Source organism: Dromaius novaehollandiae, chromosome 9 (genome assembly GCF_036370855.1).
Source record: "Dromaius novaehollandiae isolate bDroNov1 chromosome 9, bDroNov1.hap1, whole genome shotgun sequence".
Lineage (NCBI taxonomy): Eukaryota > Metazoa > Chordata > Aves > Casuariiformes > Dromaiidae > Dromaius > Dromaius novaehollandiae.
In genome coordinates this window covers 15,912,991-15,934,123 of record NC_088106.1, presented here as the reverse complement: position 1 = coordinate 15,934,123, position 21,133 = coordinate 15,912,991, and the positions used below count along the sequence as shown (strand labels likewise).

General features: G+C 59.7%; 1 protein-coding gene across 2 annotated transcripts; it reads right to left on the bottom strand.

Annotated features, from left to right (window-relative positions):
• Positions 1 to 18,511: 18,511 nt before the first annotated feature.
• On the bottom strand, positions 18,512 to 20,282 carry HES1 (hes family bHLH transcription factor 1). 2 transcript variants are annotated; one of them, XM_026097504.2, is made up of 4 exons: positions 19,989 to 20,282; positions 19,818 to 19,913; positions 19,655 to 19,742; positions 18,512 to 19,245 (listed from the first exon to the last, which is right to left on the bottom strand). In XM_026097504.2, exons 1-4 carry the CDS (start codon positions 20,094 to 20,096, stop codon positions 18,764 to 18,766), a joined length of 774 nt encoding a protein of 257 aa, XP_025953289.1. In that variant the 5' UTR covers positions 20,097 to 20,282; the 3' UTR covers positions 18,512 to 18,763. The 2 variants fall into 2 exon arrangements, with proteins under 2 accessions (XP_025953289.1, XP_025953288.1); XM_026097503.2 differs by having other exon boundaries at positions 19,818 to 20,282.
• Positions 20,283 to 21,133: the final 851 nt, after the last annotated feature.

The window sequence follows — 21,133 nt, the reverse complement described above, 5'->3', positions numbered from 1 at the left end:
TCGGCTCACGTACAGCCCCCAAAACAAGCCTCCTGCCTAGGGAGATGGGGGAGCAGCTTGTCTCCATGCTTCGCGGCTGCGTGGCGCTGGCTCTCTGGCCAGGCAGGGCCGCTCGGCGCAGCTCTGTCCTTGCCCTGCAGGCAGGCAGCAGCCTGGCAGCACTGCCTGATTGGGAAATGCCAGGCGCATCCCTGCAAGCAGCAGCCGCCGCAAACCCAGCAGGGACGGTCTCACATGCCGCTAGGCGCAAGATTCCCAAACCCCGGGGGGCTGCGTCTGGGCCAGGCTGATTTCTGCCGGGCAGTTCCCTTCCAGCCGCAAGCTCATCTGCCCATCAGAGGGGTGAGGGCAGCTAGTGCTGCCCGGCTCTCGGGGACCGGTCGTGGAGAGCGGCTCATGTGACACTTCTGCTGCCGAGTCCTCTACTGGAGTCAAGGGCATTCGTGTGCCAGCTGGGAAGCCAACAGCAGCAAGCAGCTGGTGCAGGGGGTAAAGAGGGCAGCAAGGGGGTTAGCGGTAGGATATGCAATGGGGCAGCAATGTGGTTAGCAGTGGGATATGCAATGGGACAGCAATGGGGTTAGCAGTGGGGCAGCAATGGCAGGGGAATGCCCAGGCAGGGGGGTGTCCTCATCCCTGTTGAGCAGTATGGGAGGATATAGGCTGGGGGGGGGGCGGGGGGATCTGCCACCAGTCCTGAGTGTGCCGTAAGTGGGGCACTGGCGAGTCTGTGGGAGGGAAGGCAACAGGGGCCCAAAACTGCCTGCCGGAGACGAGACCCAGCTCTGAAAGGCACAAGGGGGCCTAAATCCGAAATGGCCACTGCCGTTCTGTCAGCGAAGCGAGAGCCCGGACGCCAGTGTATTCCCGTTTCAGATGCAGCCAAGCCCGGGGATGGTCTAGAGGGCTTCTCCCTCTCTGCCCTCTCTGCGAAGGGCAGCAGAAAGCACGCAGCACATGCCAGGCGTGCTGCAGCCCGGCCAAGCCGCAGGTGGGGACGCAGGTTCCCGCAGCAGGATTTGGGAGCCACTTGCCGCTTGCCGTCAAGGTGAGGACGGGCTGGGAGCAGATGGGACCTGTGCTGTTTGTGAAAGAGTTTTTCTGCTGTTTATGCTAAGCGGTGGGAATGCTTCTCGAGCGTTTTGGATGGGGCTGTAATGAGGCTGGCCTAAATATGCCAGCATTGTTTGGGCTGGACAATTAAAAACTCCCCCTGGCCACATTAACAGTGTCCCCGTCGCTGGAGCTGCGCAGGGACAACGGGGAGCGTGGGGAGGCCACAAAGCCGGCTTTTTGTTTCATGCTCCTTTGAACCTCCTCAAAGACCCTGTTTCAAGGGGTGTCTTTTGTTTTCTTTTCAACAGGACTGAACCCAGAACTGCCTGTTGTTTAGCAACACAGAAATGTGACCTTAATTGACTCCGCTCTCGGGCGCACTGCGTAAATCACTGTTGGCGCCGCGAGAAGTTTGGTGATGGGGACACCAGCTCCAGCATGCCGAGGAGCAGCGCCCCAGCCTGCGCGCACCGGGACGGCGCAACCTCCTCCGTGCTGCACCCCAGGTAACCGCCTGGCCCCGGGCGCGAACTGGGACCCTGAGCTGCTTGCCCCCAGGGCAGTCCAGCCAGGAGCGATGATCCACAGCCTCAAATCGCTGCCTCACCTCAGACCTAGACGCACCACGGCCAACGCCAGGTGTCCCCAGCCCTGCTCCCTCCCTCGCCATGGGCACACTCCTCTTCCGATGGCACGAGGGTCTCTGTTTCCATGGGGCAGCAGGGGAAACTGTTTCTCTCTGCTCTCCAAAACCCTCTTGCAGCCCAGGCCTCCTGCTCGTGTTTATGGTCCAGCTGGGCTGGCAGGACGCATTACCCTCCTTCCCCGGGATGCATGGGGTTAAAGTTTATTGCAAGACAAATTAAACTTGATGAAAATGTAACAAATCCTCCAGCGGATGTCTGACACGCACTTAGGCGGACAACTTGTTTGTAGGCTACCAGGGGGCTGATACATTAAAAGATATAATTTGTGGTCTCCTGAGGAGAGGTTAAGGGCTGGGAGCACGGCTACCTCTGAGCTGCCTCTGTGTCTCCACACCGCCGGCCCCAGCTGTAATCAAGTTATCATATCAGCTGCGTCTCACGGGCCCCCGCGCGCCTCTCAATGAGGCCAAATTTGCAGACAAATTTCTAGCAGCAGGACGCTGGCGCTCTCCTGCGTGGCAGGATAAAGAGTACGCACAAACTCGGCGTGCCTCGCCGCGGGCACCGCTGGGGGAGCAGCTCGAGGGAGCCCCATGCTGATACCTGCGCTTGATTGTGCCTCCGCATGCCTCCGCCAGTGCGGGACAAGCCGCTCACCAGGCGTGTGCTGGACCTTGGCGCCCGCCTTTCGTCAGCCCCCCTAGGACACGGCCCTGGCCATGCCGCTACTTTTTAATCAGAAATCCTTAAAACCGAGGGGAAAAATAGGGTTTAAATGCAAAGATGTAAATGGCTCCATAAATGCCCTGTATTCCGTGCTGTTGGTGTGACGGCGCTGCGGTTGCACCTAGGTGCTCGTGGTGGGAAATTACGATCATCCGGCAAGGGTGCTGGTGGCAGCCCAGCTACCCAGCTCCAGCCTTGCGCTCGGGAGCTTTCATGCTCTTTTTTGCAGGACTGTCACTTATGCCTTCAAATGGTGATGTCCCAAAAAGCTCCCGCCTGCTCCATGCGCAGGCTCCCGCCTGCCCGGCACCTCTCCCCGTGCCGGCGGCAACACCCGGCTGGAGGAGCCAGGCTTTCGTGGCGGGGGCAAGGGGCGGAGGGGGAGCCCCCTGCCTTTGCTGGGTTAACAACGACAGTGAGCAGCGCTGAGCACCGGAGTCTCAGCAGTTAAAGATCCCTCCGGCATGGAGAGCCTGTGGCCGCAGTCCAAAAACAAATTTAATTTTGTGGATTGCTGGGTGCTGCGGCGGGGGGGTCCTCGCTTTCGGAGCGAGGGGCCCAAGCGCAGAGAGCCGCCGGCACGAAGGGGCATTCTCCAGCTTCTCCCTGTCAGCAAGAGAGCTTGAGCCACAATTTTACCAAAACCCATGTGACTTTGTGCAGGAAGCGAGTCTCTTGCAGGCCCTCAGCCTCCGATGCTGGCGCGCTGTTAAAACCACTGGAAAGGTTTCCCTTCCTTTCCCTTCAAAGGGAAGGCCTGAGAGCTGCACACCTGTATAAGGAGACTTGCATATTCCCCTACTTTGGCTCCCAAACAAACCTTTGATAGAAATTGGAAGGAAACCACCCCTAGAAACATGAGTTATTCCAGACTGTCACCAAAAGTTCCTTGTACCTTACGTTAAGATAAAATACATTGCTCCAGGTGATGATTGAGTGGGAAACAGTAGTGCCCATGAGAGCGGTGCAGAAAGCCCAGGGGAAGTCTTGTGTTCTGCCTCTCCTTCTGCAGTTAATCACTCAGACTGCCAGAAATGTGTAGCAATTGGCCCCTGTTTCGCTTTTCCCTGCTAGATTAAAGAGCTCCTAAGTACCCGGCCTGTTATTCCTGCCAAGGTACTTACGCACCAAGGTTCTTGTGACTGTAATCAAGCTGCCTCTTGATCTTCTTCCTGATAAACTAAATACACTGAGTGTCCTGCCTCTCTCCATCAGAAATGTCCTCAGCCCTTGCACCAGTCTCCCAGTACTGTCCCTGCAGGCTCTCCAGCTTGGGGGCACAGCCTGCTTTGGTGATGCTATACCAGGAATGCCTCAGACATGCCCAGGTCAGTCCTGCTGGTGCTATGTATGGGGCAAAGTCACTCCCCTCCCAGCTCCTCCAATACAGTCCTTACCTCTTGGTGAAATGGCAGAAGCTGAAGATTTCATGGTGAGTATCAGTGCCACATCTCACGGCCAGGGTGGCTGCACAGACCACCTGTATCTTTCTCCCTCCACTGATGTGAATCCCTCTCCAAAGACTGCTGGCTTTGGCCAGCTCCTCCTTCCCCCCCATCCCAGGCCAGATTTTGCTCTGAGCACCAACAGCACTTAAATCTCCCTCCAGGAGGCCAGGGCAGACCATCTCTGGAAGAAAGGGAAGTCTCCACGCAGCTAGTGAGGGACTTGTGAAGGCCAGCACTTACCTTGGTACAATGTCCATCTTCTGACTGCCAAGCCCAGCTCCAGGCAGTCAGAGGGCCCCGATGGGCTCCACTCCTGACTGCTGCCTTCTCTCCACCATAGCAGTTGGTGGCCCACACGTGGCAGGCTGGAGAGGGGTGATCTGGGTGGCCACAATGTAGCAAGGAAGACACCTGGGCCCTTGGGCCAGGGTGTCATCCGAAGGAGCTCAGCCCTTCGTTGAGAGCTGCAGTGCGAGTAGCATCTGTGGTCTTTGCTGGCTCCTAAGCTGCTGTGCAGAGAGAAGTGCCAGATGGTCCAAATCACCACTGTGTTTATAAAAATAAAATGACACTCCAGTACTTAATCAAAGTAATCACTGATGTCTTTCTTTTGACCCAAATAAAATGTGTTGCAGGTGTTTCGCAGATCAGTGCTAGTCCTTATTAACAAGTGTTTCCTGCACCACAGGGAGCGTCCCCAGGTCCCTATTCCCTGCCCAGGCTGGCTCTGTTACCCCATGCGTGCTCACTGCCCAGGCAGAAAAGTGGCATTTTCCGGACTCAGGTCACTGCACTCCAGCAAAGAGGCTTTCCGCTGAGCCGCCAGCAGCACATCTTGCCACCAGTACTTCCTGAAAGGAGCCTTCCGCCGTGGCCGGTCCCATTGTCCGCGGGAGATAATTGGAGGGACAAGTGAAACGAGGGTATAATGAATTCTCCAGCCATTCAGCCGGGGTGGGAGGCAGAAAGCTTGCTGCTAAGTGCCAAAGTGCTGAGGCTGCTGCTTTCATTCTGCGGCCAGAGGGGAGGTCTCGGGGGGCAGCCCTCTGTTGAGGAGACTCTGGGGTTGAAATGACACCCAGCATTTGAATTTCTACCCTTTCCGTGTGAGCGTGCTCTGAAGCGCTGTCACATACAGCTGTGCACAGCTTCCCCCCAGATTTTGCAGCACCTGGATCCAGCACAGGACCGCAGCTGGGCACCGGCAGCTCAGGCGCTTCTGCTCCCACCTGAGCAGTGGCAGGTCCCTCATCTACCCCAACCTCCACACTTGTGTCCCCCCCTAGGCCCAGGGGCTGTGCTCTGCTCCCTCTTCTCTCCGCACCCAGCAACACAAGCTCGGCCACTCCAGCCCCAGGGGCTGCATCCACCCAGGCCTTCCTCGGGGAAAGACACAGAGTGATGGAGCAGGGGGATGCAGCCGGGAGTGATGGGGAGCCTCGGCTGTGCTTTCCCGGTCTCCTCAGCCCCGTGCAGGGCTCCCTGAGCATCTGTGAGGTCTGGGCTGCGAGCAGCCGGAGCCCCATGGCCGGCCGCTCCTCCCTGCTCTCCCACACTGTCCCGCCGGCAGCTTGCACTCTCCAGACATCTTGTATCATTTTGCTCAGCCCTTCGGCAGCTGCTGCCGAGCGCTTCATGGTGCGTTGCACGCATGGGTGGGTTTTTCCCCTCATAAGGAGCTAAGCCTACGTACCCTCCCGGCAGTGTCCAGCTGGAGCCAGGACACCCAGGCCAGGAGCAGTCCCTCAGGAAGCCGGGCTGACTCAGGCACCTGGAGCCTGAGTTCATGGTGTCCCAGCTCCAGAGAGAGTTTTCTGCCAGTTTGCCCAAGCTGCAGAGGGAAGAAGTGCCAGGAGAGCTGGCTGCCAGTGCTGGGGTCTGTCTGCTCCTGGCAGCTTCCCACATATGAAGCCCCAGAGGAGATCCTGGGGTTCGAAGGCAGCCCAGGGCCCAGCTCCCCTCTGTGGGGCCAGGAGCTGTGCGTAAGGAGGCAGAGATCCCTCCTAGAGTGGGAACACACATGGGAGCAGCGATCCTGCTTTAGAGGGGAGCACCCATGGCGAACAGCTTTGCTCCAGCCCTGAGGTGCACCGACTCCAGCAGGACTCAGCTGTGCAGGACTGCTAGCAGACACAGCTGGGTTTGGTGTGAGCCTGGGGCTGGGTAGCCCAGCTCTGCTCTCTTACCCCCTCCAGCACCTCCAGCGAGTGGGTAGCCAGCAGTGACCGAGGAGAAGCAGTGCTCTCTGGTTCCCTGCTTGGTCTGAGGGTCCTTGTTCAGGGAGCCTTCCTCTCTCCAGAGCAGCTCCGGTGTCCGGCTGGGCAGTGGACCACCACACAGCCCTCAGTGGGAGGGCTGCCTACTCTCCTGCAAGGGATTGCCCCCTGACGCGGGAGGGCCCCGGGATGTGTGCACCCACAGCACCCCTCCCAATGCTTGGCCCTTGCCTGGGGTGTTTATGGGCAGAGGAGCCCCTGAAGCAGCAGGGGAATCTGTGCACTGCTGCGGTTCAGGGCAGCATTTAGTGGCCTGGCGGTGCACAGCCCCACATGTAGTTATGTGGGACCCCATGGCATCTTCTCACTGTTGCATGGTGACAAGGAGAAAGGATGCTGCAGTGGCAGCATCTCCTAGCAATGAAGGAAGGGAAAGAAAAATGCCTGAGCTCATGCCTTGGGTGTGCTGCGCACCAGGAGGAGCTCATCTTTCAACCACAAACCAGCACCAAGCCCAGTGAGATGCCTGGGAAGCAACAATCACCAAGGAAGCAAGTGTGGGTGCTGGAAGCAGGGCCATGGCGAGGGGGGGCACGGTCACCAGAGCAAGCACCCTGGCAGGATGGAGAGCCTGAACATTTCTTGTACTTACTTTAAGTTCAGACATTCCTAAAGCAAAGGCATAAGTGACTCCCTCCCCTTCCTTGCCCTTCAGGATGACATGGTTTCAGACCTTGGAAGGGGATTTAGGGCTTTTGTCCCCAGCCCAGCAAACCGGTGGCCACACAATCAGCAAGCCACTGACAATTACAGACATTACAATTTTCTGCATCAGTGCCATAAACAAACAGGCAGCAGCGGGGCAGGGAAGCCAAGAGCAGGAGCACCCTCAATAGAAAGGGAAGACAAACAAGACTTTGTCCCAACATTTAGACCAGGCCTCAGGCATCACCAGGGCTAAATATGCTTCCCCCCCCGCGCACAATGCTCAGTCGAAGGCTCTCGTAATACCTTGGCTTAGTGAAGCTTAGCAGACTGTAACAGGCCCAAACAAGAGCCTTCCTGACCTCCTCTGGAAATGACTCTAGCTAGCAATAAACTGGCTCCTGTGTACTTTGGGAAGGGGGGTCTCGGTGGGCTTTGACGAAGATGGGGGCATTCAGGAGAGACATCTCCGAGTTGCAAAACACAGCCTGAAATAGGAGCCGGCAGGAACCGTATTCCAAGGGTGGCGGCTAATCCGGGTGCCGGGGTCTTTATCAGCGTTGAGTGTTATATAGCTGCAATGGGCTGACAAAATCACCCCGACAGCGGAAAAGCCAAGAAGGGGTGCAGCCTGCCCTGGTGGCGGGGTCACGAGACAAAAGGGCGCCGGCGAAAACTCTCCCAGCCCCCTGCGCTTGCTGAATGGTTGCGGCGCAGTGTGCACGGGCACCTGGCCCTGAAACCAGCCACTCTAGTGGAGAGAAGGGGCAAGGAGACGGGTGCATGTGCTCAGTCCGACCGAATCCAGCAAAGGGAGTGGTAACGACGAGCAGATGACGACTCCCGCGTTCGAGCCTCTGCCCTGATGGACGGGGCCCCGTGTGCAGCCCGGCCTGTCAGACCTTTCCTGTCCCGTTTCCGTCGGGTGGATGGTTAACCAGCCTTGTCTCCAGGCTGTAGGCACTGGGGCCGCTGCAGCCTTCTCCTCCAGACAGGCAAACACCGTGCGATAAGGCAGACCTCAGGCCGCGCGCAAAGTCTCCCGCGAGCGTGGGCACATGGCGAGGCAGTGCTATCTGCTCACGCGCGGGTGGCTCCGGGCACGGGACCGGGCACCGACGAGCTCCCTCCATGCCCAGCTTGCAGGGGCCAGCTGTCAGGGCTGGGCTCCTCGGAGGGACGGAGATGCTCGGGTTCGCACCGCTCCATGTGGGACCACTCCGCACATGCTCGCTTGGGCCATGGACACATGGCTGGGGCTGGGCTGTGGCACCGTGTGGCAGGTGTGTTTAATCTGACAGAAGTGGAGCAAGGCAAGAGGCCAGGCGAGCTTCAAAGAGCGAGCGTGGCAGCCCTTTGTGCACCGGCCTCCCCTCCCAGGGCTGGAGCGCGCCGCAGGAGAAGCGGCCTTCGCTGGCCGTTTCCTGGCCCTCGTTGAGAGGCTGGCTGAACAAACACAATGCAGCGCAGCCTGCCCAGGAGCTGGGGGGCACTTCCAGCTGGTTAAGAAAAACTTCATTATGTTCTTGAAAATAGAGGCAAGAATATATTGCTGGAGCCACGCTCAGGTGGTGGCTGGGTCCAGTGCCAGCACAGTTCCCCTGTCTCGCCGAGTGCACGCTAACCTGCCACTAGGAAAGAGCTGGGTCAGGGCTGTAGCCATTCCTCCTGGTGACTGTCCACATGTTCAGCCAGCATGGGGGCAAACGACACAGGCACCACGCTCCAGTGGTGGTTCAGCGCTTTGCCCGTGGTTGTCTGTGTCAAGCAGGTCCTCCACCCCATCCTTCCGGATGCACGTTGCCAGCAAGCTCTCCCTATCTCCACGCTCACCTTCTCCAGGTATTTCCAGACCCCCATCCTGCCCTGCCATCACTGGCTAGCAGGTTGCTCACAAACACATTTGCAGGCTGGCACCCACAGCCTTTTACTGGCTTTTTACTACTTGCTCATGTCTAAACCCTGCTCTTCTCTGCCTGTTGCCACTGCTCCTATTCATTTGCTCTTGTTTGTTTGCCCCTCTCTAGCAATGAGATACCCCACAAGCCCAGCTCCCAGCACTGGCTGGAGAGACACAACCAGCTAAGCTGGTGCACAGCCCGGCAATGCTGGCTCAGCTCAGAAACCTCTGCGGAGGAACAAGCCTGCACTGAGAGCACACCTCATCTGCAGTAGAAGGTAGGTCACGAGCCTGCAGGCTGGTGACCTCTGCAAAAGCACTTTCAGGGGCTAATGGTGCTCCCGAGCCCTGGCATGCTGAGAAACGCAGCTAGTGGTGCTCTGCCCCAGCTAGGCATGGGCCACCCTGGAGCCTGCAGGGCCTCCACAGCTCCCTGGGATGGGTTGTTCTGGTGCTCCTGAAAGGCAGAGACCATGCCCAGCCAGCAGGTCCTGCGCTGCCTGCAGGCACATCCCCAGGAGCACTGCTGGCTGAGGGCACCTTGGGCCTGGGATCACAGGCAGAGCCACACGCATGGAGCTGTTGAGCTTCCCGGGCCCCACTGGGGCTGCCGGGACGTGAGGCTCCCCGCAGCCTCTGCCTGCAGCCTGCCCTCGCTCGCAGCTGAGCGCAGCGGGGAAGCCAGTGAGCGCCAGCGCCATCTGCAAGCACAAACAGCTGCTTGGACCCTACTCAAAAACACCAGCCCAGGCTGTTCAGCTGCCAACCTCTCTATTTCAGAGTGCAATAAAAGCTAAAGGCTAGCTCAAAGAAAGTTGTCCTATGGGAAGGGAAGTGTGGAGCTCTGCTCTGTGGGATGAGCCAGCACTGGCCCCACAGCAAGGAGCAAAGCTTGGCTGCAGGGAGAGGGGAATCGTCTATGCCGGGAGCCCGCTAGCTCCTCACCATGAGACCCTTGTGCGACTGCCACCAGCGGGGGACCTCCCAGTGCCTGAAGAGATGCAGTGCAGGAAACAAGGTCTCAAAACGACCTGTCCAGGTGCCATACATGGGACCAGCATGGTTGGGAACGCAGCCTTGTGGAAGGGTTTGTCCTGGTGCAATGTCATCCCAAAGCTCCCCATCTGTTTATCCCCTTCCTGGCTCATCTCCTCTCCCAGCACTCACAAGGATGTGCTCGCAGGTCGTCCTCCCCAGGGGGATGTGTGTGTGGGCACATGCCAGCTAGCAGGGGGCCAGACCCCCGTACCTGAGCTATGCAGTTGCAGCTGCAAAAGCACCTGGGGCCGAGCTCTGTGGTGGTGCCCATGAGCTGGGTCCCATCAATTGGGTCAGAGCTACTCCAGTTTGCACCAGTAAGAAACCTGCTCCAGTGGGTTCTTTTCTTTGGAAGGAGGGCTCTGAGGGATGTGCAGGTCTCTGGTGTATAGCAAGGAACGGATACCACACTATGCGCTCCAATTCACACCAACCGCTCGGCTATTGCTCTTCATTTACACTCCATAACTGAACCACTGCGTGGAATGGGCCATATGCTCTCCTCCTGCCCATAAAATGGATTAATTTCACTGCCATGGACAAATGCAGGTTATTTTCCAGGGGCTGGAGTTGAGCATGTTGCTGATGGAGGTGGGGTTGTGGCTAAACTTGATGCCGGAGCTGCAAACAAAGCCACATGTGCAGCGCCTGGTGGGATCGGAGTGCTTTGGCCCTACCTTGCTAGTCGTCAGTCTTAGTAAGGGTGCTGCTGGACTGCGATGGGCTCAGGCCAAAACTGCCTAACCCTGTTTGGCAAATGCACTCTGCTGTCAGCACTGCCTAAAGAGATGTGCATTTTATCTGTGCCTGGGATGCAGCAGGGCTGCTGGAGTGAGCACCAGGCAAAAGTCGCAGCTGCAAGATTCAGCATGTGTCTTCACATCCTGCTCCATCTCTTCGTACAAACACTGTCCAGATTCCCAATGTCAGAGAGAGTCACCAGCCAGATTGCTCTACAGTTTGAAGAACTCATAATGTTTTCCAGAGAACAGGACTGCAGCACATCTTTTGTAGCAGTAAAAGGCGTTACAGTTCAGGAAAGACCATGAACTGCCTCAGCTCGCTGCAACGCAGCAGACAAAAAAGCCAACGAAACACAGGGCATCCTCAGAGGGGCTCTGGAGAGCAAGGCCCAGGGCATCCCAGTGTGCCCATGTGTGGGGTACTGTGTGCCACTCTGGTACCCATGTCAAGGAGACACAACGGAGGGAGTGCATGGCCCAGCCACACAGGAGCTGTGGGGCAGGCAGGCGGTCCTGGTGTGAACCTGGGCTCAGCCACCCCACGCGGTCCTCGAGCAGGTCCCCTGAGCCCAGGCCAGGGGGGCCGCATGAACGCAGAGCAGAGCTTGGGCAGGACTGGCAGCAGGGCTTGCCTGCCTCCAGCCTCCTGCAGCGGTGCCTGGAGCGCCCGGCTTGCGGCAGGTCCCGGCTGTGCCCAGCTCAGCCTGGCCCTGCTGGGCAGAGAGGGGTGAAGGGCTGGGGCTGGGATTTTTGGACATAGTCCTGGCTGGTCTGGCCCTGCCAGGGGAGGCCTTCATTTTGGGGGACAGAGAGTGGCCCCAAAAGCCAGCCCAGCTCTGTGCTCCTGCATACAGCACTGTCCGGACAAGTGACACCATGTTCATCCTGTTTTCAGCCCTGATTTCCCCTCACGCTTGGCCTTTGGGGCAAAGCATCCTGCAGCTCCAACAAGAGCGTGCAGGCAAATTAGGCAGACACACAGGGGAGGCCTCCGGCATGGGGCCTGCAAATGCTGGAACACATTTGGGCAGAGCACGGTCTCTGCAACTCATCTCCGCTCTGGCGCAGCTCCCTGCATCCCACACTGGGAGCCTTCCTCTCCTCCTCCTCCTCGCAGCGCTGTCATGGCTGCCTGCAGACGCATCTCTCACAGGGAGGCACGTCCTGCAGCGCTCCCGGGCCGGCACAGCTGCTGCGGCGCAGGGAGAGCTGATGCCCCGGGGACGGTGTGAGTCCCCGCGCGGGGGCATAGCCCCAGTGGAGGCCCTGCTGCGGGGGCTATTTTAGGGCTGGCTTTCAGTGAGATGATAAACAGCAACAGGCTGAATTGGAGATGAGCTGCGTTTCCTCGGGCAGCGGGGCGGGAAGATGCAGAGACGTAGGTTTGCCTTGAATTCGGGGCCCGGGGCAGCTGGGACACACGTCTCACCACCGGCTGCATAGGCAGGGCCAGGCTGTGCCCTGTGTCACAGGGAGGCAGAGACCCCCCCCCGCCGCCCCTCTTCCGTGCTCCCTGCACCCGAGCCCGCCTGGCAGGAGGGTTTTGGCTGGATGGTTGCAGGCGGCGGATGGGGTCCGGGCGGCTCCGGGCTGCGGCTGCCCCAGCCTGGGGACACAGCGTGTCGAGCCCCATGGCACGGACGGGGGTCTCAGGGACCCCTCGGGGTCGCCGGGGCCGCGTTGCTGCACTGGCGCGAGTGCAGCCCGAGGAGGGCCGGCCCGTTACTGGAGGGCTGCTTTTAATTGAGTGGGACACTGTTTTTTTTACAGCTGAACTAATCTGGAGTTTGGGTAACGAGCGCTCGCCTCCGTGGCCAGGCTGGCTGCTTTCTTGCCAAGTGGCAGCGATCGGTGGGACGGGCCCGGGGAGCAGCTCAGTGGCTGCCGGCAGCTGTTTGCTGAGGCATTAGCGTGCCCTCCATGTCAGGCTGCTCCGGCCTGGGGAGGAAAATCAGGCTCTCAGGAGCGGGCGACGGGAGAGCTGCCGGTGCTCCCGGGTCAAGCAGCGGCTCACAGCGCCCTGCCCCCGCTCAGCCCCTGGGAAGCCGAAAAGCAAAGCAATGGTGAGGCCAATCACCAAGAAACCAGGTTTGAACAGCCTGAGAACCCCCAGGAATTGGGGAGCCCCCTATTCCCCCCAAAGCCCGGGGCCTGGCCTGGCTCTGCCCCCCGGAAGCGGCTGGTGTCGCCCCGGGCGCCTCGGGCCTGCGAGAGCGGATGGGGGAAGGCGCTGGCTGTGCCGTGCCACGTGTGTTTGCTCTCTCCTGGCCCCAAGGTGCAGTGCAGGGGTCTTATCTTGCCATCCAGATAAGAGTTAATGTCCCAGCAGTTGTGCTGAGCTGGCTTTACTGGCCATAAACCCAGGCTGGAAACAGCTTCCAAATCATTAAAGATTACAGGTAGTCCCACCTCCATGGCTGTCCTTCAGGAGCAGTAGTCTGCCCTGAGCTGCCACCTCCTCCAGCCCTGGCCCCCAAAACTCTTAGGAAACATCATGCAGATGAGTGCTGGGGCACAGATCCCTGAGTGCTCCTGCAGGGAGAGCCGGCCCCCCGGGGAACGCTATGGGAGGGGGCAGCTCCCCAAAGTCACCTGCTGGAGCATGTCCTGCAAGGGTGGGCTTGAGCCCTAACTTCAGAAGGTGCTCCAGGATCCCTGAGCCTTCACACAAGTGCTCTGCCCCACCATCCTCCCTGCTGCAGGAGCAACACAGGCTGCAGTCCCTGGGACAAGGCTCTGAGGGCTTCATCTAGGGTTTTTACAGAGCAACTGTCCCAGGACCTTGACCCCCCCCGCCTTCCAAGGACAAGCTGGGTCTCCAGTATGGGCTCACTTGGCCCAAAAGCAGCAATGCCCTGGCCCCCACCAGTGATTCCCAGGCTCCCCTTGGTCTGCTGGGCTCCTTACCGCAGTACAGCGGCTGGCCGAACTCTGCCCTAGCCAGGGTGTCCTGCAGCCAGACAGCTTCCATGGGGGTCAGCCCCACCAGGGAGTCCCTGGCGCAAGGCGCTGGCCCCACCCTGCGTCTCTCCTGAGCAGCATTTCAAGGCAGGGAGAGCAGCTGGGGCCGTGGTGGGAAGGAGCAGGTTCTTGCGGGAAACCCAAGGGCCCTCAGGTGCCCCGCAACCAAGCCAAAGAGGTTCGAAAGTCAGAGCCGGGGGACGGGGGAGAGACCCCACTCCTGCGATGAGCCCTGGTGCCTGCCCCAGGCAGCTGTTGGCTCTTGCGCTTCTGCCCCACAAAGGCAGCGGCAGGAAGGGAGAAGAGCCCCATGTCTGCACGTTGCATGAACAAGAGCTCGTTCCTCAGTTGTCCTTGGCGGGCAGGGGACCACGAGCACCCAGCAGGATGCGAGAACAGTCTCCATCCAACAACAAAGTGCTCTGGAGCAGAGAGAAAGCAAGGAGGACCCATTGCTACAGCAAGGGCTATCACATGCTAAAAGGGAGAAGTGACTAGTTGACAGTGTCACTACACCTCAGCTAGCAGGATGGCTTGGACAAGCATCTCCTTGCATCTGCAGCTACTCTGCATGCTCCCTCTTTCCATCCATCCCCATCTGTCTGTGCCCCCCGCACCGCTCGCTTGTTCCCTCCCTCCATGCCACGCAGTGTCTGCGCCAGCCTCCCTGCTCCACCAGCATGCAGGACTGGTGCCACGTGGCCTGCTGCACTCCAGCTTACAGCCATGCCATGGCCGTGCTGCCTGCTGTCCTCACAGCAATGCGGGGGAATTGCGCCTGCTGCGAAGGCGCCAGGAAGGGGAGAGGCACCCAGCGCTTCCCAGCTGCGTGGCTTCCCAGCGCACTTTGACTCAGCTGGGAACACCGTCCCGAACACCAGCTGATGGCGCGGCCGGCCACAAATGTTTAATGAAATAGAGCAGAGTCATTTGTCTGGGCTGACCCCCTCAGGAAGTCTGCACTCTGCAAAACAAACCAGGCTTTTGTTTGACTTGTTTTAAGTAAAACACATGTCACCCCAGTAAATCACAGGTCCCCTTCCCCACCCTGCCCCCGGGGCAGCAGCAGGGCAGAGGACAGCGCTGGCCTTGAGGCGCTGGCGCAAGCCGGAGGAGCTGGCTCCCGGGTCACCATGGGGGCTTGGAGGAGCCGGCCCCGCAGCAAGACCCAACCTGCTCTCACGCCTGCAGCGGGCGGCAGGAGCAGCCCTGGCCGCTGGCGAGGTTTGCTCCAGCAGGACCCATGCCAGCCCCAGAGAGTCTCTCAGCAGCAGGAGCAGCACATCCCTGGGCCACAGGTTGCCCTGGTCTCCATCGCACAGCACTCTGTGGTGCCAGGCTGCTTTTATACCAGCCCAACGTTCCCACCGGACTTAAAGCCTGGATCCCAGCCCAAGGTCTCCCGGCAGCAGGCCGGCATTCACCATGCCCTGGCACAGCCAGCAGGGAGAGGGGGGGACGAGGGCTCGGGAGGGGCAGCCTGGGGCAGGGGCCGGCCAGTGGACTCGCGCAGGGTCATGCACCCGGGGCAGCGTGTGGCCGGCTGGGCGGACAGCCCTCGAGTGCTGCTGGTCGCCTGTCAGCGGGGGCCAGAGTGGATTCGTGTGTCGGAGGCGCACGTTCCCCGCGCCGCCTGGCAGCCCGCCACCGCACAAGGGGTTCGCTCCTTTCTCACGACCTCTCAGGTTCCTGAGCTCATCTGGGAGCTATTCATTTCCTGCCAGAAAACAGCCTTGCCTGCTAAAAAAACCACCTTGGCCGCAGAGCAGCCCAGGGCTTGGTACGAGAGCTCGCTCAGCTTAAATCATAAAGCTCTGGCTGTCTGGCTGGAATCAAAGGCAGCACAGAGACAGGGGGAGCACCGGGGCCCGTGCCATATGGTAGCACTTAAGAGCCAAGGAGGAAGCAAGGAGGGGTTTGTGCTGCTCGCAAGGAGTGTGGGAAAAGTTAATTGACTTTAATGACAGGTTTCCCGGGACAGCGGCTGCGTCCGACAGAACCGAGCTGCTGAGATGCAGGCGACAAAGAGGGGAAATAAATCTTGTGGCAGGTCATGGATCAGCACGCTCCAAGGTGCCTCACACACCGTTCAGAGACGGTCCGCTCCCCTGAGCCGCGGATGCAGGCAAAGGGCAAGCAGTGGGCTGTTCCCGGCAGACCCAGACACGCTGTGGGCCTGCACACAGGTGCGCTGCACAGCTTTGGCACACAGCTTTGTGAGGGTGTGCTTTGGTGGGGCAGGGAAGGATGGAGCACCTCTACCTCCCTCTGAGCCACTTGCTCTGGCTCAGCACTTGTAACGCATCCCAGCCCAAGCCAGCAGTCTCTGGGCTGCAAATGCATGTACCAGATTTCAACAAACTGCTTAAGAGCTTAAGCATGCTCCAGCCCCCCACCCAAACTGCTCTCTGCAGACACACATGCAGGGGCATTCCCCACACCACTGCAGGGGCCACCACGCTCTCCAGGGCAGCTGTGCCCAGTGCCCTCATGGTCCTGGGTGCAAGCGAGGAGCCCAACCTGTTTCCCATCTTGTGCCACACTCACCTATAGGCACACAGGCCCACGTGGAGTCACATCACCAGGAAGGGAAGGCCAAGGTCTGGTCACCACATGAGAGTCTGGCCAGCTGTGCGCAGGATGGCTTTACTCTGTGGATTTTTCACTCAGTGCTTCTTGGCCTCTCCACTTGGCATTTGTAAAAGAGGCTTTTGCTAGGTTTCCAGCACTGCCTCCCTCCCCACATCCAACTGTTGGGCACAGCACACACCTCCTGCCTCCTCCCTTACCCACTGCCCATGAGGGTCCATGGCTGCTCTGGAGACCACAGTGAAAGAAATCCTGTTTTCTAATTCAAAAAGGAGAAGCCACCATTCAACAGCTTAGCCCCATCCCATCCCTTCCCAGGCACCTGGTACCTGCATCAGGCAGTCCCTGATCCCTTCCCAGCAATCAGTCTCATCCTGTGGCATTGATTTGATCAAGTCTAAAGGCACTTACCGTACCTGAAGGGCAACTCCTGTACATAATGGTCTGCAGATCCAGAGTCTACATCTGTCATCCAAGTTCTGTCATGATCTAAGTGAACTGCCCAAAACAGTTCACTTTCCCAGCACAGCTCCTGGGAAAAGCTCTGATCCCCTCAAATCTCACTAACTCAAGTACTTTTTCACATTGACATGCTGCAGGATAGGAACCAGAAAACTTTAGAGAAACTGGTCCAAGTGTGGCATACCTGCTTTACACTAATCTACTTAAACTTCATTAGCAAATAGGTTTATCTTGTCTTTCACTCCTGGATCTGTATATGTTCCCTATCAGCCTACCAAAGTCTTTTTTTAATACACTTTCCAAACCAACTGGTTCAACAAAACAGGAGGATCCTGGCAAGTTGGAACAGCCTCAATTCTTACAGGTGATACGTTACTGGGTTTGCATCAGTTCCAAGCAAGCCATCAGGAGACAGGAGCTGGTATGATGCAATTCCCAGACAGGTCTTGTGAACTTTTCTCTAAAAATATGGTGGGCTCAGTCCTGCTCTCAATACTTCCAGCAAAAGGCAGCACAGAAAGGTGACGCTACAGCTGGCAGCAGGGAACACAGGCTTAGCCCATACACAGACATCTGTCTTGAGACAACAAAACTAGTATTCCCAAGCCTGGCACACAAAGCCTAGTGCTAGATGCCACCATGGGGTGGCAGAACAAACAAGCCAGCAAAGGCATTAGGAGGCCGACAAAGAGGGGAGAGCTGCATCACCAGGACTATCACAGCCCCATGCCTAGAAGAGCTCAGGAGGCTGCATCTTCCTCTGCAGGCTCTTTTAGAAGGGAACAATCACCACCTGCATGCTCCTTAGGAAGCCCTGGAGAGCTGGATCCCTGGACACATCCCACTCTCCCTCCACCCCAAAAAAGCCACCCCAAGCAGCATTTTCCAAACAGGAGGCTGGTGTATGTAGACAGGGAGAAGGGGGAAGTTTGAGTGATCAAACCCCAGCAAGTTTGATCTGTCTGGTCTCAGCTTTCCACAGCTTTCCATTCTCCAACACCTGGATACACTCAAGCACCTGGCTGATGTAGACAAAATCCAACAAGCTTTTGTGGTGGGATTTGGAAGGAATTCCCAGTGGATTCCAACACAATTTAAAGCTGCCCACTTTGAGTTAGGGCTTGTTAAGGAGGGTGATGTGAGCTGAAACTCGAGACTACTGCTCGCCTCTATCTAGTGCTAGCATCTTGCCTGGAAATGGGGCATGACCAAGTCAAAGAGGTCAGCTGCTGCTTGCAGTTATAGAGGGAGATGGTCCATGCAGGCCCATGTTACTCCCCCCCACACGTTTTCCATATTAAAGCAGAGGAAATGCCCAACTCTATCAAAAACACATGCAGAGCATTAATCATCACAGCCTGACTTGTGTTCTGGGCTGAGACTGGCTCTGTGCTTTTAAGTCCAGGTGGAGGTGGTACCCAGCAGTGTGCAAGTGCTTACTGCAGCCTCTCAGCCAGGAGACAGAAGCACTCACACAAGGTTTGTCCTGCAGAGCACCAGTATTTCTGTAACACAAGAAGCTGGCAGGCACTTCTCCGTAAATCAACAGACTGAAGTCATTCACAATTAACACCACGGCCTGGAAATGGGCCCCTCTGGTTCCAGGGCAGAAGGCTCACACAGGCAGTTTAAACTTGGAGCTGGGACGTTGGGCTCCGTGCTGAATCCATTTCACTTTACCTGGGCTACTCCAGTCAGCCTGAGGGGGAGCCCAGGGAGCCAGGAACAAAGCAGAGATGCCTCCCTCAGCACGTTCGAGCTCTGCAAACACAAGCTCTTTTAAAGAACTCTGATCACTTTAACTGCTCTTGAAGAAGCAGTAACTACATCTTCAAGGGGCAGGGAGAGGGGTGAGCCGACTCCACATGAGAAAACAGTGGGAAAAGAGAGGGTCTGAGCAGCCTGCAGAGCAAAACAAGGCAGCCCTGGAGCAGCAGAGGCAAAACATCACAGTCCACAGCTGTCCAGGAGCAAGCCAGGAGCTGGGCTACCGCCTACACACACATGCCAGCACTCCAACTTATCTCCAAAGACCTTCCAGAATGGAAGGGATGCTTTTATTTTAAGAGCATTCAAAAAAACAACCTGATCTTTGGTGTCACATAAGGAAGGAGAGGAAGGGGAGAAAAAGAAAGATCTCGTGTAAAACACGAAATGCTGTCAAGGGAGTGCTATGGTACAAAGGCACAATCCAATATGAACATATAACCTATGTACAACCGTGCCAGCAGCACGGGGTGCAGTGCTCAGTCCAGTCCGGTGCCCGCCACCCTCACCATGGTCTCCAGACCGAGTCGGCTGTGCCGGGTGGCGGGCCAGGCGGCGAGGCAGCAGTGGCAGCTGTCAGCGGGCTGCCGTACAGGGGCAGCACAGCACCGCCAGGCCCAAAGGCAGTGCTCGGGATGAGGAAGGCAAACTGCCCGTCGGAGGCCGGCAGCAGCTGGAAGCCGCCGTACACCTTGGCTGCGTCGGTGCCTGGCTTGCAGGGCATGCCTGGGAGCGGCCCCCCGCCGCCCGGCGGCACCAGCGGTGGCCCAAAGGCTGCGGCTGGTGGCAGTGGAGGTGGCGGTGGGGGCGCGGGGTAGTTCATGGCGTTGATTTGGGTCATGCAGCTGGCCAGGTGGCCCAGGAGCCGAGTGCGCACCTCCGTGTTGACACCCTCGCAGGTGGAGAGGAACCGCGTCACCTCATTCATGCACTCACTGAAGCCAGCACGGTACTTGCCCAGCACCGTGGGGTCTGTGCTCAGCGCAGCTGTAGGGCAAGAGGAGCACAGTCGTCAGGGCAGCAGGCTCCTTAGGGGACAAGGCTGTGCAGCCCACCAGCGGTGCATCCTGCTGCCACTCCGGGCTGGGAAGCCAGGCAGGGAACACAGCCCCACTGGTGCTCCCGGACACCAAGGATCCAGACGGAGAAGACAGCCCCTCCAGTGCTGGGTCCGCCAGCACCAGGGATCCAAGCGGAGGATACTGATGCCTGGCATCCTCCGGTACTGCCCAGTATCAGGGATCCAGGCTGGGAGCACAGACCCCTGGTGTCCTCCCCTAGCTGGGGATGCAGGTGGGGAGCAAACCCCCCCCCCCGTGCAGGAATGCAGAGCCCCCCAGCGCCAGTGTGCAGGCGGGGAGCAGGCCCCCCCGGGGAGCGCAGCCCCAGCACTCACCCGTCATCTGCGCCCGCTGGAGGCTCCGCAGGTGCTTCACGGTCATCTCCAGGATGTCGGCCTTCTCCAGCTTGGAGTGCCGCGAGCTCTGCGGGCACAGCGCGGGCTCACACCGGCACGGCGCCCCGGCCCCGCACCCCCGCGCCACCCCCCCCCCGCTTACATCCTTCTTCAGCGCGTCCAGGATGAGCGTCTTGAGCTGCCCCAGGCTCTCGTTGATGCGCGCCCGCCGCCGCTTCTCCATGATGGGCTTGGACGACTGCAAGAGAGGCAGCGCGGCGGTGAGCGCCCCGCGGCCCCGCACCCGCGGCGCCGCCGCCCGGGCCCCGCTTACCTTCCGGTGCTCCGCCGCCGTCTTAGGCTTGTCGGGCGTCGCGTTGACGCTGGCGGGGGTGGCGGCCACCGGCGAGGCGCTGCTCTTCTCCATCAGGTCGGCCGGCATCCTGCGGCCCCGCCGGCAGCGCCCGCCGCCCCCGCCGCCCCGGAGGAAGCGCAGCAGCAGCGGCGGCAGCGGAGGGCGGGCGGCGGCGCGGCCCCCGCGGGCGGCGGCGCGGGGCGGCGCGGCGGGCACGGGCTCCAGGCCGGCGGCAGGCGGGCGCGCGGCGGGCGGAGGCAGCGGGTGCCGCGCGCCGCTGGCCGCCCCTACTTATAGCGCGCGCCGCACGCGCGCGGCTCGTGTGAAACGTCCCCTGCCGCCGTTCCCACACTCGCGCCCAGCCAATGGGCGCCGCCCGCACGCGGCCCCGCTCGTGGACGGCGCCCGCCCATTGGCTGGCCGCCGCGCGGCGGCCGCCGGCCAATGGCGCGGGGCGGCGGCGGGCGGCCGGCCGCCGCCATTAACCCCTTCGGCGCCGCCCGGGGGTGGCGGGGGGGAGGGGATGCTTGCCCGCCCAGCTCCCTCATTAGCGCCGCTGTAATTAGCGAGTTAATTGGCGCCCCGTGGCAGGCGGTGGCCCTCGCACGCACCTCTTGGGGGGCGCCGGCAGCTCCGCGGTGGCCGCGGGTGGGGTGCTGGGGGCTGCGCTGTGGGGGGCCGCGGTGTCCCCGATGAGGGGGCGGGGGGGGGGCGTCCTCTCGGAGTGAGGTGAGGGGGGATCGGGTGAGGAAGGACGACATGAAGGGGGATGAACTGGGGTGAGGGGGGATGAGGTGAGGGGGGATCGGATGAGGAGGGGGGATGACATGAAGGGGGATGAACTGGGGTGAGGGGGGATGAGGTGCGGGGAGGTTGGGGGACAGCACTTGGGGTAAGGAGCTGTTGGCAGCTGGGCTGCCCCCGGGCACCCCAGCACTGCTGCACCCCCATTCTGGACAGCGCTGGCTGGGCCCCAGGGGAAGATCTCCAAGCCAACGTGGCCCAGGCCCAGCCACAACGGCCCCCGGGGCTGTTGCAGTGGCCCAGGTGCAGCCGCCATGGCCTGAGCCCAGCTGCAGCGTCTGGGCCCAGCCACGGTGGCGGGAGCCCTGCCATCCAGCCTG